Source organism: Capsella rubella, unplaced genomic scaffold (genome assembly GCF_000375325.1).
Source record: "Capsella rubella cultivar Monte Gargano unplaced genomic scaffold, Caprub1_0 scaffold_5, whole genome shotgun sequence".
Lineage (NCBI taxonomy): Eukaryota > Viridiplantae > Streptophyta > Magnoliopsida > Brassicales > Brassicaceae > Capsella > Capsella rubella.
The window spans coordinates 1166465-1181256 of NW_006238919.1; the positions used below are offsets into that span (position 1 = coordinate 1166465).

Sequence of the window (14792 nt, forward strand, 5' to 3'; positions counted from 1 at the left end):
AATAAAACATGAAAAGACAAAAACAAATGTAGAATAAAACAGAAGCTGAGTTGAGTTTTGTATTTGTAACTATAGAGTATTGGACGATATATTGTCTGTAATTCCAAAATTTCAAGTGTCTAGACTGTATTTCTCTGAGAAAAATCAACAAAGTTTCAGAAGCTAAGAGCAACAAGTAGGTTCAGAGTCTGGGAGATTGAATCATAGATTCTTTTGACCTTTTGATGATCCCCAGAAATAGCTCATGATGCCTATCTTCTTCTTCATCCTGTTTTCAATATCTGGGAACTTGATGCAGTTGTAGGCAAGGTCTAGGACTATTGGATTACGCGGTATAGATTGGAATGCCGGTGGGAACCGTTCAATCTTTGCGGCGGTTTTTGTGTTTGAATCCCCAACTGCAGATTCATACACATCCAGTTTGTCTAACAGGTATTTCTCCGCCTGGTTTTAACATTATAACGGGAATAAAAAAAAAACATTAGACTGCCAAGAGTATTTATATGGTGGAAGAAATAAACTAGGCATAGACATAAGGCGAGGAAATCATTTTTTTTTATACCATCAGCCACTATTCAAGAGAGCAAGATAGGGAGATTGTACCTTTGCAGCTGTATCGTTTAGTGATATAGTTGAAATTTGATTTGACAGATTCTCTGGAGCATTCTCTTCCTCCATAATCCCTGTCGCATGCTCTATGCAACTGTTAGCTCTGCATTCTTTGATCAGTGTCTTCAGTTCCTGGATTGTTCCCTGAGCGTTATTACAAAAACTTTAGTCAAAATTTCATATATTTTCAGTGAAAAGAATATTCAAAGATATTCAGTCGACATAAGGTAACATAGTATATTGCAATTCAAAATGACTATGGAAGCCATGTATGAAGTGACCATAAATGATGAGCTCGACACCTCATCTTTCTTTGCTATGCTTATAAACTTGTTCAGAGCATCTTCAGCAAGAGATCGAGCACGGCAATACAAGGCGAATGCTTCAACCTTCTTTCCTGCTAGACTATATGACTTTGCCAAATAGAAGCACCTGAAAGAGATTTGAGAACATGTCATTAGCAAATTCAGTCAAGGGCAATGAAAACATAGTATGTATCAGTACATATACTGTAAAGAACCACGTGATATGGAATGCAATAAGTGGTTATAATGAAGACCAAGATGTAGTCAAAGAGGATAACTGACCATGAAACTGATTCTTAATTTAGTTAATAAATTTTACTAATATTACCTAGAGCTAAGGATTAAGATAAATGGCTTAAGAGGAGCTTAACTCTAACAAAAGGTGCTAAAATCAACTAATCAAGTGAATCGTCAAGGATGCTAAAATCATGTGAACTTTAAAGGAAGTCCACATCTCAATAGAAACCGCCCTAGTAATAAAAACAATAATGTGAGAGCATTAAACCTTTCAGCACGGAAGGCCAAGCTTTGGCGCTGGCACTCTTCTTCAAAGGCAATCTCTTCAGGTTTCCTGTCTCTTCCAGAGCTAATGAGATCAGAAAGATCAGCGACATTCTGAGAAAAAAAGAAACACAGGTGACATCTCCAGCTGGTATAACAAACAAAATCTGCTTCTGAAGAAAAAAAGTGGTGAACGTTGGTTACCTGTAATAGAAGGTCATACAATCGAACAAGCTCTTCAGGCCTAGTAACCTTTTCACTTTTATCATCACGTTTCCTGTTCAGTTTACTCTTTGCTACTTTAACCAACAACTGGTTCCGTTCAATGGTTCTCTGTCCTAGCACAGCTCCAACAGCTTTGTCCAAACCATTTAGGTCATCTTTAACAGATTCAGCATTTCCTGCACTTACCTAAAAATAGTATGCTCCTCCGTTAAATCAATTAGAAAAAACAGTAATGCAACAGAAAAACAGACGCTCTTACTCGTTGGGATGAACTAACTTGTCTGCGCCTTCAAAAATCTTAAGAAAGGCAAACCTTTTTGATGAACCCATTTAATAAATCAGAAGATGTCTTGTAAATTCACTCACCAAGTCGCTGCGTATGGTGTTCCTGGCATCTTGATATGCAGTGAATAATCTATCAAAAATTGTAAGCTTTTTCTCTGCAGGGAGGGATTCTGCTGTCGGACCCTGAAGCCCCTTCTCAAGTTCCTGGGCTGAACAAGGAACAAAGAATAAGACCCTCAGAGAGATGCTCAACATTCTATAACTTATCTTAATAGGCTAACGCATAACAGTAACCCCATTGTAGAGGTAAACCAAACTTTTTCTATGTCTAGGAGTATGCTACTAGACACAAGTTTTCAGTATAATTCAGTAATTCAAAAAGAGTGGATAAGGAAAAAGTTAGTCGAACCTTTTAAAATAGAAACCCGAGATTTTGGGTTGGAAACTGGAAATCTATAGCCAAGCCAATTAAACTCTGTAAGAGATGCAGCTTGTTGAGATCTGGCCTCTTCCATCGCAGCCTACGTGACAGTGAGTATATACATCATAGACCAAAATGTGTGAGGTAGGGAGCTGAGAAATAGTTCATCACTAAACGTCTATACCATAGCAAGACAATTAAGAGAGCCAAGATAATACACATGCAATACTTTTTCATGTGTGTTGCACAGGTCAAAAGCGAAACTCTAAGGTCCTAACAACAGATGGAAAAACTAACAAACCAAAATTTTCTGCTGCAGATCATTGAAACATACAGATACAGTTACTCACTTGCTTTGGTGGGGGCGCTGACAGAAACATAATATTTTTGACCATGTATATTTATACATACCTCTATTTTTGCTTTGAAAAGATCCAATGCAGGGCCTTCCATCTCACCAATCTGAAGAAGTTCAGATGTCTGCAAGTTTGACTTGCCAATTTTGTGAAGGCAGTATCGAATACTAGGCTCAAGCTCCTCAACCCGTTCCCGGCAAAGAACTTGGTTCTCTAGATCTCCATATTTCCCAAGTTCCTCATAAACAGCTCTGCCACAGGGTGTTCAGAAACAATATCTACTAGATTGCAAAATGAGCATATATTTAAATAAGACAAACCTGGCGTTTTTGAAACATGCCAAACCAGTTTCCCAATTTTGATCTTGCTCAAACAACAGGGTACCTTTCATATAGGATGCATATGCCTATAAAACAGTAAGATATAGTATGACGACTTATGTCAAGCGTTTACAGAGTAAACACACACGTTTTACATAAACAACTATGCTAAAAGCAGGTATCATCTTCTTCCTTTCAAAGCAGCAGATGAAAATTTATGAATACTGCAACACATGGGGGGTCATAGAAATACCTCAGCTTCCAGAGATGTTCTGGAATCTGTCTTAATAGAGCACAAACTTGAGAAAAGGGAAGCCCATTTAACAGCTTTCCTCAGCCTACCAATCAAATATATCGTTTGCCGTGCATTAGGCCCATCTGGTAGCTGTCTTTTTTCCATTGCATGGCTCCATGCTCTTTCCGCCATATAGAAAACCACATGAAGGAACCTATTTCAATATAAAGACATAGACATTAACTCAAATGTGTTAACTTCTAGTGGAAGTAGCAACTGAGCCTTCACATTCTTCCTATACATTGTTCAGCTAAACACAAAAATCACACTGAGCCAACAAAATCCTTAGCTTGGAAGAAGGAATAAGGATGAGAGCAAGATAGATACCTAACATGAGTGACAGTTGAATCAAGTATGGGTCGTCGAGTGTATTTGCCACGGCCATGAGTGAATTTCAAGGACTTGTATAACCTCGTCAACCGTGATGAGCAGTACCTCCTACACAACAAAAATAACACAGATTACCAAAAAGGACCTAAATTTATGAAGTAGGGCAATGAGATTAGGATTTCTCGTATTGATACCGATAGCGAGCATAGTCACCATGACGCAGACCATGTTGAGCCTGAGAAGATTTCATCAACTGCAGAACTGAACAATGTCGCATAGGTTAAAAAAACTACGATTGAAGGATGCAGATACTTAATCAAACCCTATTGTCTATAAAACTCAATCCACATTCAAAAGCACTAACAAGAAGCAATTGGGTATATTTGCATAGCCTGGAAAAAACAAACACTAACCATTGATCGAGAACTTAGCAAGGATCTGGTCAGAGCTTTCGGATTTCGGATCGTCGATCTCCATTGCAGACACCTCGCTCTCCTTTTTCGCCATTAATCCACACTAATTCTTGTTCAAAACCAACACCTCGCTACAAAATTCCACACCGAAAGAAAACAACAAAACACCACGCTCTCTATATATATATTTGTTCAGTTTGCGTTATTTTGAAAAGTAAAAAAAAAAAAAGAAAAAAGGTACTATTGGCGTTTTTCTAAGAGGGGTTATTAACCCATGGATCGTAATCATATGTTTGATCAGCTATTACCCATCGGATTTTGACAAATTACGCACTAGAAGAAAAAAAGGATAATTTTTGAAAAATACCCCTTTTGGTTTACCTCTTTTTAAAAATACTATTTTTATCTATCTATTTTCAAAAATATCCTTTTTTAAATATAAAAAATTATAAAGTTTTATATAATTTATAAGGTACTTCTATATAATAACTACTACTGCGAGATTTGATACAAATATTTTAAAATGTTTTAAATAGTTTTAAATTGTTTTTATAAGTTTTATAAGGTTTTTAAAAGGTTTTTAAAAAGGTTTATACGGTTTTTATAAGGTTTTTATAAAGTTTTTATAATTTATTTTTACGCTATTTATGAAAGGTATATAAAGTTTTATACGCATATAAAGGTAATTTGTGTATATATTTATAAGCTTACACACATATTTGGATAAATTTCAATATTTTTAGTGGGTTTTTTGATAAAGTTTGAAAATGGGGTATTTTTAAAAAGAGGTATATGAAAGGGGTATTTTTGAAATTCCCCCAAGAAAAAAACTGTTTTATATATTTTTAATTTATAATAAAGAAAAGAAAATTCAATATTCATATGTTTAATACTTTGCTAAACATGTATTTTAATGATGACAAAAAAAAACATGTATTTTAATATAATTTATTAAATATTATCATAAACAATTTGTTTATATGTCTTTTTTTAATTTACATTCATTATTTCTTCGTATATTATAAAATAATCAGTTTCACTATGAATAAACAGATTATAAAATAGTTAGGTATATTTCTTCATTTTTTCATGTATTTTCATGTTACAAAAAAATATAATATAAAATAATATTTTTTGTGTTATACTTCATTTATGATTAATTATTTAAAATTTTTATTCAGTTTACTAATTATTTATGTTTAAAATCTCTTTATGGATGTTACACTAAGACTTGGGTGGAATGGGGATCCTTGTTCCCCACATTCATGGATGAGCCTCAACTACCAATTACATAGCATGGGAACTACATGGTTGATTAGTGATTTGTATTTGTTGACTTACATTGATTTGAAGCCTATTCTCAAAATGTTTATGTGTTTAATTAAGGTTAATTTATATTTGTTTTTTTTTTCATTTTTGAATGTGTTTTAGCTTGACCACTTAGTTTTAGAATCTAACTTGTTTTATGCACAAAAAGTGTTCAATGGATTGAATCAATTTAAAATGAGACTTTTCTAACCAAAGAAAATTGGTGTTGGAAAAGTATTTTGAACAAATTGGATTTGAGTTTATGCTAATTTGATTACATAATGATTATATAACAAGCTGGATTCAATAATATATATATATATATATATGAGCAGTGAAATGAAATCATAATAAAACAAGGAATAAAGACACAAAACAAAAAGAAAGTGTCTAGAAGCATGAAGAATTTTCTTTTAGAATATGAATAAAAAGAAATCAAAAAGAAGTTGGACAATTTACTAATTCTTAAAGAGAAAATTGTCGTTCTATGGCTTAGATAGGAGGATAAGGTTTGTTAAAGTTTAACGCATTAACAGAAAGAATACCTAATAAGTTTTAACTTGAGAAAAGAGAAAGTTAAAAACTTATCGAGTGTTAAGACTATCGCTATTGTACAATTGTTATGAGTGTCTTAATATAAATTTAATCATATTACATTATGGGTGTCGTTAAACAAAACAAACTCAATCTAAGTAAAGACATTTTTGAGTCAATTTCTTTATATATAGTTGTTGCCAAAAAGAAAAAGAATATATATATACACTTAAAACCCATGTCTCACATTCTTCAAATTTCTTTATTATATTATTAATATTTCACTTTTTAGTTTAATTTTATGGACACTCTCTAATATGTCTAATGAAGATAGTATAATAGTTTTCTAGATAAACTAAATCTATGTATAATATCATAAGTTAAGATTTGAGAGAATAGAAAATTGTTTGAGGAAAAAGTTAATGTAAACAGATATTATGTTTATAAAAAAAAGTGTTTAGAAAAAACTTTGTTTTACTATTCTAATCTAGATCATCTTCAAGTAAATCTAGCATTTTTAATTACGCTGAAAAGTAAATTAACTCACAAGCTAATCAGTTTTATTAATTTTATTAAGTTGAAACTATATAAAAGTAATATCCAATCCGGTGATTCAGTTTTGATCGTAAGAAGAACTAAGAAATTTAGTAACCTCGATCACCATTCGAACTGAGTGATAGAGTACCAATGTTGGGAAGAGAGCATCAATGTTGGGAAGCCAAACGATTTCACATGAACTGTGAGACTCATAAGAAACATATTTAAGATCTGATTTTTGGTTTATTCACACAATCTATCATTTGACTAAGTTGAGATTGATATTCATCTGTAAGCTCTATTTTTTAAATTCACTTATAGATATATGATAGAAGAAGAATAAAACATGAAAAGACAAAAAACAGTAGAAATGTAGAATAAAACAGAAGCTGAGTTGAGTTTTGTATTTGTCTCTTTTCATAGTTGAGAGACTTTTTTTTTTGTTTTAAAAGTCAATTTTATCTCTATTAGTCAGAGGCATAGTTGACTTTACTTGTGTTTTGGATTGGAAATTATTTTTGAGGTTTATGGTTTCTAACGTTGTTGTCTAAACGATTCACAAAATTTAAATATCAAAATTAATGTAGTTATATAAACTATAGAAGATTTACAAATTGTTTTGAAACTTTCTAGCAAAAAGTAAGGAAAAATAAAGGGATTTCTAGTTTTCTACAACAACAAAAAATCTCCAAATATCATTTTTGCAAGTTCACACTTAATTAACTTACAAAAAATGTGAATTAACCCCAAAATTTTTAATTTAAATTGTAATATAACCCTCATTTTACCATGTTCAATTGTTAAAAATTATAATAAATAGTATATGAAAATTTCTTATCTCTCGCGATGAGAAACTTAAATCTATTCTTGGATCTTATAAACACTAATGAATGTGACGATAAAAAACATTCTGAAGATAGACATGAAAGTTATATTGCTCATTACATTCAATTTCATAGGTTTAATATGCATTTTTTTAACAAATTAAAGGTAGACTTGAAAAAAGAATATTAAAAGGGTTAATCCAAACCTAAACAATAACATTTTATTCATTTACATCCACTGAAAACATCAATTATACTATTTGGTCATATTGGCACTTTTGATAGTGCTGTTTCTTTTGCTTCGTTTCCTCGAAGACGATGGGAAATTATCATTTGGGGATGTGAAAATCAGATAAAGGACCACTTTGTTACTTTGTACGTGGTTCAATAGTATTATGGTGTGATTTATTTTATGAACTATGTGTTTTGAAATAAGAACTTTATAAAAACATCAAATTCTAAAGAACTTATATGAAATTCCGATAAAGTTAGAAAACCCAAATCACGTAGAATCTGGGGAATTGTAAATAACGTGACTTCTGCGCATTTTATAGAGAAGAAAATAAATATAAAAATAATGATACATGACATGATCTAATGCATGCACCTATTAATTAATATTGTCATGTTTTATATTTTTGTTTTATATATCCAAAACCCTCCCCGACCTAAAATATTGAGTAGAGATAATATATTTTTGAAATATGAACAAACCATTCACACTATAGCTGTTAGATGTTCAAAAAAAGAAAAAAAAAAAAAAAAGCATTCATACTATAGCACTGACAAAATGTTTTTGTTTTCTTCTTGATCCAATATATTGTAAAAACATTTGATATTCTTTTCATAAAATAGTAGATTACTCAAACTATTATCTATGGATATAGTCTCTTCAAGTGTTCATCAGCTATTAGGAGTTTTAATCAAAAGTCATATATTTTGATAAAATCAGAGATCATGAGTTCGAGCACCCGCTACATAAAATAAAATAATAATTATATTTATTCTTTTTTAATCGATGATTTTCTAAGTTTATTTTTAATTTATTAATGTTTAAGACTTTTAGTTTTTTATATGTAAACTCGAAAATTAAAAAATAATTTTAGAAATATTTATCTTTATAAAGTTCAACAAATCATAAAAAAGGCTGCATAATATACATAATTAGAAAATATTAAATTAATTTATAATTTGCATAGAAACTTGAAAACATCTTATAATCTTATAATATGAAACAAAAAGTTTTTCTAGAACATCTTATATATAATGAAATGGGATAAAGTGTATATATATACATATAATTAAATATTAATTACTCCTTAACAAATACAAAAACCTTAAATCACTGATTCATATTAAAAAAAAAACAAAGAGATGATACATTTTTGATCCGTAATATTCAGATATCAAATTGAAAGGAAAAAAAAAAGAGAGAGAATGGTTTACCAAATATATTGCATTGCTAGCTAGTTGCTACATAAACATAAACATAATAATGGAGCTATAAATAACCTAAAAGAAACCAACTATAGAGTACTATATACACAAAACTAAATCAAGTCTTGTTGAACAAATAATACGAAACTATTAACGAAGATGAAAACGTAGGAACATGCATTAACGAAAGCTATAGCCAACGAAACGTAGCCGTCGATATAAGTAAAGAGAGAAGAGTTAATAAACTCGCTGGCACAGGCAGAGATCGTACGATACTCATCAGCTAGCTGTGTGTGTGTGTGGGGATATTTTAAACACCTCCACGTACGCAACCAAACCTTCTAGGGAATTTAGTATTAAAACCCCTCAACTAAAGATCGATCGATAAATAAACCCCTCAATTTTATATTTAGTGAAAAACCTCTTAACTAAAAATTTGTTAAAAAAGTTTCCCCTCCGTTTGTAAAGACGTGAAGATCAGATGGTTACTGTTAAGATAAAGTTATAATCAAAATAAATAGAAAAAACGACATGTTTTTTTTATTAGCTATAGTCAAGAATGTCGATAAATATTTTGAGTACTTAAACCTATTCGAACATAAAAATTATGAAATCAAGATTAAACATCAAAACTAAACACTTGCATTTGTTGTGTCCGATTTGTTGACGGTTGTTACATGTCTGCAAAACATAAATGCATGGGTCATAAGTATGTTTCCAAGCAATCTTTGACATACACTAATACAAACAAATATAGTTTTACCACGATAACTCAAATTTGATGTCTTATAAGAGATTTTTGTTTCTAAACTCTTTGGAGTTTTCTGACAAAGTTACTCACTAGTTGGAAGCTTAAGTTTGAATCACTATCAATTCAATTCTCTTCTAATTGACTTTGACACCATAAATTTAAAGAATATGGCCTTGTTAAATTAAGTTCGTCACTTCAAAACTAATTAATTTTTGGGGTTTATAATCATATACACAAACATTTTGTGGTTTTTATTTACAACTCATGTTGTTTAATGTATTAATGTTTGAAGTAAAAGAAAAAATAAATGTAATGATGTCGTTTTTTTTATTTTTGACAAAACGCTGACAGCACTATAGACGAAAGGTAATGGTCACTAATAAATTTTTAGTTGACGGATTTGTTTGTTAAATAAATAATTGAGGGGTTTATTTAAGATCAATCATTAGTTGAAGGGTTTTATTACTAAATTCCCAATCTTCTACTACAATATTTTTGATTTTGACAGAACACGACGACGAATTAAGCTTTTATCTATTACACTAGTTTAGGAAGCTGCACAGGTAATAATAATTGGTGCACACGCGTCACTTCAACTGTGGTTGTTTTTACCACCTTCGAGAATCATCATCCTCTCTTCCCCGATCCCTAAACAATGGTTAAACAAATTAGTATTATATAAAAACTTTCGATTATCGAGTGTAACACGACGTACCGTAACAATTAGTATAAATCTACTTCCTCGGTTTAACAATACACTCATTTTTATACAAACCAGTTCTTGTGTTATGTAGCTTAATCTATAGATAAGCTACTACTAATAAGTAAACTTAGTAGTCTTTAACATAATTTTCTTGTTTAACAATTCATGCATATGTTTTCTTTAAAAGCTTTAAATTATAGATATCTATCTAACCGAATCATAAGAAATTTATGAAACTAAAAAGATTGGTGTGACTTATAACTCACGTCTATATCATTTTTCATGTATACTATATGAACCCACTAACTAACTACCATTAATTTAATTAAAATTAAATAATTTTCAAAAATAGAAAATTCAGCAAATTGGACAACCTTTTTTCATTAGGACTAAAAACTCACAATAATACACAAATTTCAAAATTATATTAAACACAGGAATTTTAAAAGAAAAATATTAAAAAAACACTACTACTTGAAGAATTATTATAAACAGATAAGAAAATAAAAAATTTGGAGATGAAAGAAAAAGACAAAATATAAACCGCTTAACCAAATTCTTTTGGCAGATAGTTGACTTTTTATTTGTTTTCTCTATAAATCCCAAAAGCTTTATATACATTTTTATATATATATAAAAATCTGAATCATCCTCAAAAACAAATAAAAAGTCAAATCCATAAGAGAAAAATACTCTCCTTTAGAGTTAGTACCGTTTCACAGATCCGATTTCTCCAAAGCTCTTAAGCTTTTTTTCACTTCTCCTTCCCTCCTTTTGAATCGCCTCTTTATTTTCCAGGAAAATCAAAAAAAATCCCATCTTTTTTTTTTCTCCCTTTCTCCAAGAAGGAAAAATTAAAGTTTCCATCTTTTCCAACTCATAGTTCATTCATACACACTCGATTGAGAAGATATAGACAGAGAAAAGGTACGATTTTTTTTTTTTTTTTTGTTGCTAATGATCTCATGATTATATAAAGAGATTTTCCGGGAAAAGTTTCAGTTTTTGCTTTTGTTTCCAGGAAAGTGAAGAGATTTTTTATAATTAGTAAGTGAATTCGTTACATGATTTCAAGAAAGTTATGATTTTTTTTTTTTTTTTCCGGGAAAGTGAAATCTGTATTTTGCTTAAGTTTTTGTTTTCGAATTAAATGAAGGCAATAAATGTTGTTTTCCATGGCTGAGGAATTTTTATTTTTATTAAGTTGTTATTATTAATACGAAGAGAGAAAGGGTTTGGTTTGGTTTGGTAATTGAATGTGAAAACCAAAGGAGAGAGAGATGAGAGGAGAGCATTTAAAGAAGAAAGAGATTGTGTACCTCTTCCTCATCTCTTTCTCTTCTTCTTCTCTCTGTGTTGTTATTTATTGCAGAGATAGTGATTTTTAATTGACCTTTGAACATCCCTTTTTACATGTTTTTTTTTTTTTTTTTTTTTTATTAACACAGCCAAAAAGTATCTGGCTTTTTCCTCCTTCTCTCAAAGGTTTCGTTTTTTTTTTCTTCTTCTGTTCTGTTCTGTTCTGTTCTTTAGGGTTTTTGATCTCTTGTGTTAATGGAGGAACAAGGGTTGTGTTGTGTTGTTTGAGTTCTACTTTGATCAAGTAAGGTTTTGTCACTGTTCTATGTAAAGATTCTTCTTTTTAAAGTCTTAATCTTTTGATTCATGTTTAGACTTTTTGTATTCTTGTTGTTAGATCTGTTTAGCTTTGATTTTTTAGTTTTTTTATTTTATTAGTTTTGTGTTAGATCCAACTGGGATTTTTATCAGTTCTAGATTCTTCTTTCTCTGTAAATTCCAATTGTTTATTCTGATGTTTTTTATAAAAAAAAAAATTATAAATATGATTGATTTGATTGCATTGCAGGTTGTGTAAGCTTTGTGAGAAAGAAAAAAAGTTTAAAGCTTTCTTCTTTTTGTCTCTTTTTTATGACAGTGCTAAAAGATTCTTCATTCTTTGCTTATTAGATAAAAACTTTGCCTAATTTGTGTAACCATGATTTCTCTTTTATCATTGATTGTAACAAAATCATTCTTACTCTTGTTACAAGTAATCTAGGTTAAGCTAGTTTTTGTAATATTTTTCTCATTGCGTATTATTATGGTGTTTCAGCTTTTATCTATATGTCTTTTTCTTTAAATTAGCAAAAAGTTGGAAAAAGTGGTCATTGTAGTGGTTGATTGCATCTTTTTGCTGTTTTATTATCTGTTTAGACCTCATGATGGTTATTGTTTTTGGATTTGATGGAAGAAGAAACGAATCTTTCACATGTGTGTGACTGACCATATGTTAAGTTATGTAACCTTACGGTTTTGTTTCTGTCACAATCTTCATGGCCCATTGCTTCGTTGAACAACTCTTCATTTGGAGGTTGCTTCTGTATCTAACTTTTAGATTAGCTGATAGATAGATAGATAGATAGATAGATAGATAGATAGATAGATTCTATCCTCTAGAATGAAGTAATCTTATACTTGTCTTCTCTTTGCAACTTGCATTCTTGTTCTCTGTATTTCCTGCTTGATAGAGTTTTTCTCTTGGATGTGTAGATCGTTTTTCGCGGTTGGTGCTTGAAGATATAGCTCTGGTTTGCTGAAGAGTTCTTCTCTTTATGCAAGATTTACTCTCTTAAGCGATGAGAGCAGGTATAAAGTCTTTAAGCTTCTGAATCTTTTAGTCTCTGATGTTTAATTGCTTTGTAGTTTTAGCCTTTAGTCTGTGATATTTTAACTGCTTTGTAGCTTTAGGATGCTTTTATGGTCTTTGTAATGTTATGGAAATAAGTAGTTCGTTCTGTTTTCAGATAATGATCATGCGCTTGGTAACTCGGTAGAGAGTTGCAAAGATGAAGTTAAGCCTCATCAACGCCCTGAAGAGAACTGGAAAGATGCAGAAGTAAAGATCCTAGAAAATGGCAAGAACAACAACAATGTGTGTGAGTTGTTCTATGATACAAGAAGTGGCGACGAATGGGATAAAGAGAACGATGGAAACATATTGGAACCTCATTCTTGTGGAGATGCCGATGAGGCCGGGAAGAAAACCCGAGATACTAGTCATGATTTTGTTGCTAAAGGGGATTCTCCTGAGAAAGTTAATCCGGTTTTCTATATGGACAAGAATGTCACCGCCTGTGATTTACCTGAGATTGTTGTTTGTTACAAGGAGAATAGTTACCATGTCGTCAAAGATATATGCGTCGATGAAGGTGTGCCTGTTCAAGAGAAGTTCTTATTTGGCGAGAAGGATTCTGTAAAGTCCACCACAAACTCAAACCATTGTGGCTCAGTGGATTTGATGAAAGTAGACAAAACAGATGTGAAGCCCTCAGAAACTAAGTCTTTGGAAGACAGCAACAGTAAGGTTGATGATTCTTCTGAGGTTTGTAATGATAAGACAGTCCAAGATGTTGAAGAATCTTCAAGAGAAGCTTTTGCTGATGCTGAAGGTTCTAGCAATTACGATCAAGAGCATTTGATTGTGACATCGCCCACGCTTGCTTTAAAACCATCTGAAATTTCTCTTGAAGTTGAATCTGAAGAGATTTCAAAGGACGAAGTGGTTATTTCATCGGAGGATTTCTTATCGGAATCTTTGACCTTGGGAGATATTCTATCAAGGGAAGATAAGCAAAAGTCTCTCAAAAATGACAATGGAAACAGACCGGAAGAACTTTCTCCTCCTCAGCATCAGGCAATACATTTCATCAATCTACTCCATCAAATGAAGTTTCAGTTTTCTAATCCAAAAGTTTCTAACTTGCTCATGTGTGGTATGACTGCAGGAGAAGGAAAAAAGAAGCTTAGAAACTACAGGTCTCGATACAAAGCTTGAGAAAGTAGAGGAGCCAAAAACAGCAGAGGAGAACCTTTCCTCTGCTTCTACAACAACAGTTCAAGAACCAAACAAAAGTTGCAATGACCTTGAAAAGCCTGAAACTGAGAATCATCAGCAAAACCGCTTGGTGAACTCTTACGAAGACGATAAACTTTCCTCAAGCAGATTTGGTGAGACAAGTTTCTCTGCAGCAGAATCAGTTTCAATTTCAGGTCACATAACATACTCAGGACCAATTGCATACTCTGGAAGCCTCTCTGTTCGATCCGACGCAAGCACAACGAGTGGAAGATCCTTTGCTTTCCCCATGTATTGCTTTGGTTTTTCATCTCATCACTTTGTGAGGCTTATATGAAACAGCAAACCTGTACTGAATTTTGATGATAATATGTTGCAGATTGCAATCAGAATGGAACAGTAGTCCTGTAAGAATGGCGAAAGCTGACAAGAGAAGACAAAAAGGAGGATGGAGACACACTCTTCTCTGCTGTAAATTCTCTTGATGTCTCTCCTCCATAATTTAGTCCTAAAGCTTTTCACTTTGAAGCACAGAAGAAGAAGGATCTATGAAAGTTGCAATATTTTCTTATTTTGAGTGCTTTTCTTTTCTTTTTTTCAGTACTGAGTAAATATTTTTCTTTTCTTCTCTTTTTTGGGTGAGTGATTTATATAGTTATGCCATTGTGTGTAATTGGCATTTTGATAGTTTAGGGCTTTGAGTTTTGGTCATCAGAATGGTTGGGATATGTAACACCGATGCGTTTATTATAATTTTTTTAACAAAGAGTCTTTTTATTACA

At 31.6% G+C, this 14792-nt stretch overlaps 2 protein-coding genes across 3 annotated transcripts; one reads left to right on the top strand and one right to left on the bottom strand.

Annotated features, from left to right (window-relative positions):
• Positions 1 to 29: 29 nt before the first annotated feature.
• Positions 30 to 4264, bottom strand: LOC17887404 (signal recognition particle subunit SRP68). Its single transcript, XM_006290699.2, has 13 exons — positions 4061 to 4264; positions 3842 to 3908; positions 3645 to 3755; positions 3276 to 3471; positions 3023 to 3108; positions 2758 to 2953; positions 2335 to 2446; positions 2007 to 2134; positions 1620 to 1826; positions 1420 to 1529; positions 912 to 1041; positions 604 to 753; positions 30 to 444 (listed from the first exon to the last, which is right to left on the bottom strand). The coding sequence occupies exons 1-13, from the start codon at positions 4152 to 4154 to the stop codon at positions 202 to 204; spliced, it is 1830 nt and encodes a 609-aa protein (XP_006290761.1). The 5' UTR covers positions 4155 to 4264; the 3' UTR covers positions 30 to 201.
• Positions 4265 to 10895: 6631 nt separating this feature from the next.
• On the top strand, positions 10896 to 14776 carry LOC17884995. Of its 2 annotated transcripts, none has more exons than XM_023781981.1 (5): positions 10896 to 11081; positions 12705 to 12800; positions 12959 to 13848; positions 13940 to 14301; positions 14390 to 14776. In XM_023781981.1, the coding sequence occupies exons 2-5, from the start codon at positions 12791 to 12793 to the stop codon at positions 14493 to 14495; spliced, it is 1368 nt and encodes a 455-aa protein (XP_023637749.1). In that variant the 5' UTR covers positions 10896 to 11081; positions 12705 to 12790; the 3' UTR covers positions 14496 to 14776. The 2 variants fall into 2 exon arrangements, with proteins under 2 accessions (XP_023637749.1, XP_006291111.1); XM_006291049.2 differs by lacking the exon at positions 10896 to 11081 and adding an exon at positions 11655 to 11757.
• Positions 14777 to 14792: the final 16 nt, after the last annotated feature.

What these genes read in the sequence shown, in the direction of transcription:
- LOC17887404 (XM_006290699.2), bottom strand. Translation starts at nt 4,154, where the DNA reads ATGGCGAAAAAGGAGAGCGAGGTGTCTGCAATGGAGATCGACGATCCG. An exon ending in GGTGACTATGCTCGCTATCG is followed by an intron (nt 3,756 to 3,841) that starts GTATCAATACGA and finishes TTTGTTGTGTAG; the next exon opens with GAGGTACTGCTCATCACGGT. An exon ending in TGTATGACCTTCTATTACAG is followed by an intron (nt 1,530 to 1,619) that starts GTAACCAACGTT and finishes TTTTTTTCTCAG; the next exon opens with AATGTCGCTGATCTTTCTGA.
- LOC17884995 (XM_023781981.1), top strand. An exon ending in TTTCTCCTCCTCAGCATCAG is followed by an intron (nt 13,849 to 13,939) that starts GCAATACATTTC and finishes GTATGACTGCAG; the next exon opens with GAGAAGGAAAAAAGAAGCTT. An exon ending in AGATCCTTTGCTTTCCCCAT is followed by an intron (nt 14,302 to 14,389) that starts GTATTGCTTTGG and finishes AATATGTTGCAG; the next exon opens with ATTGCAATCAGAATGGAACA.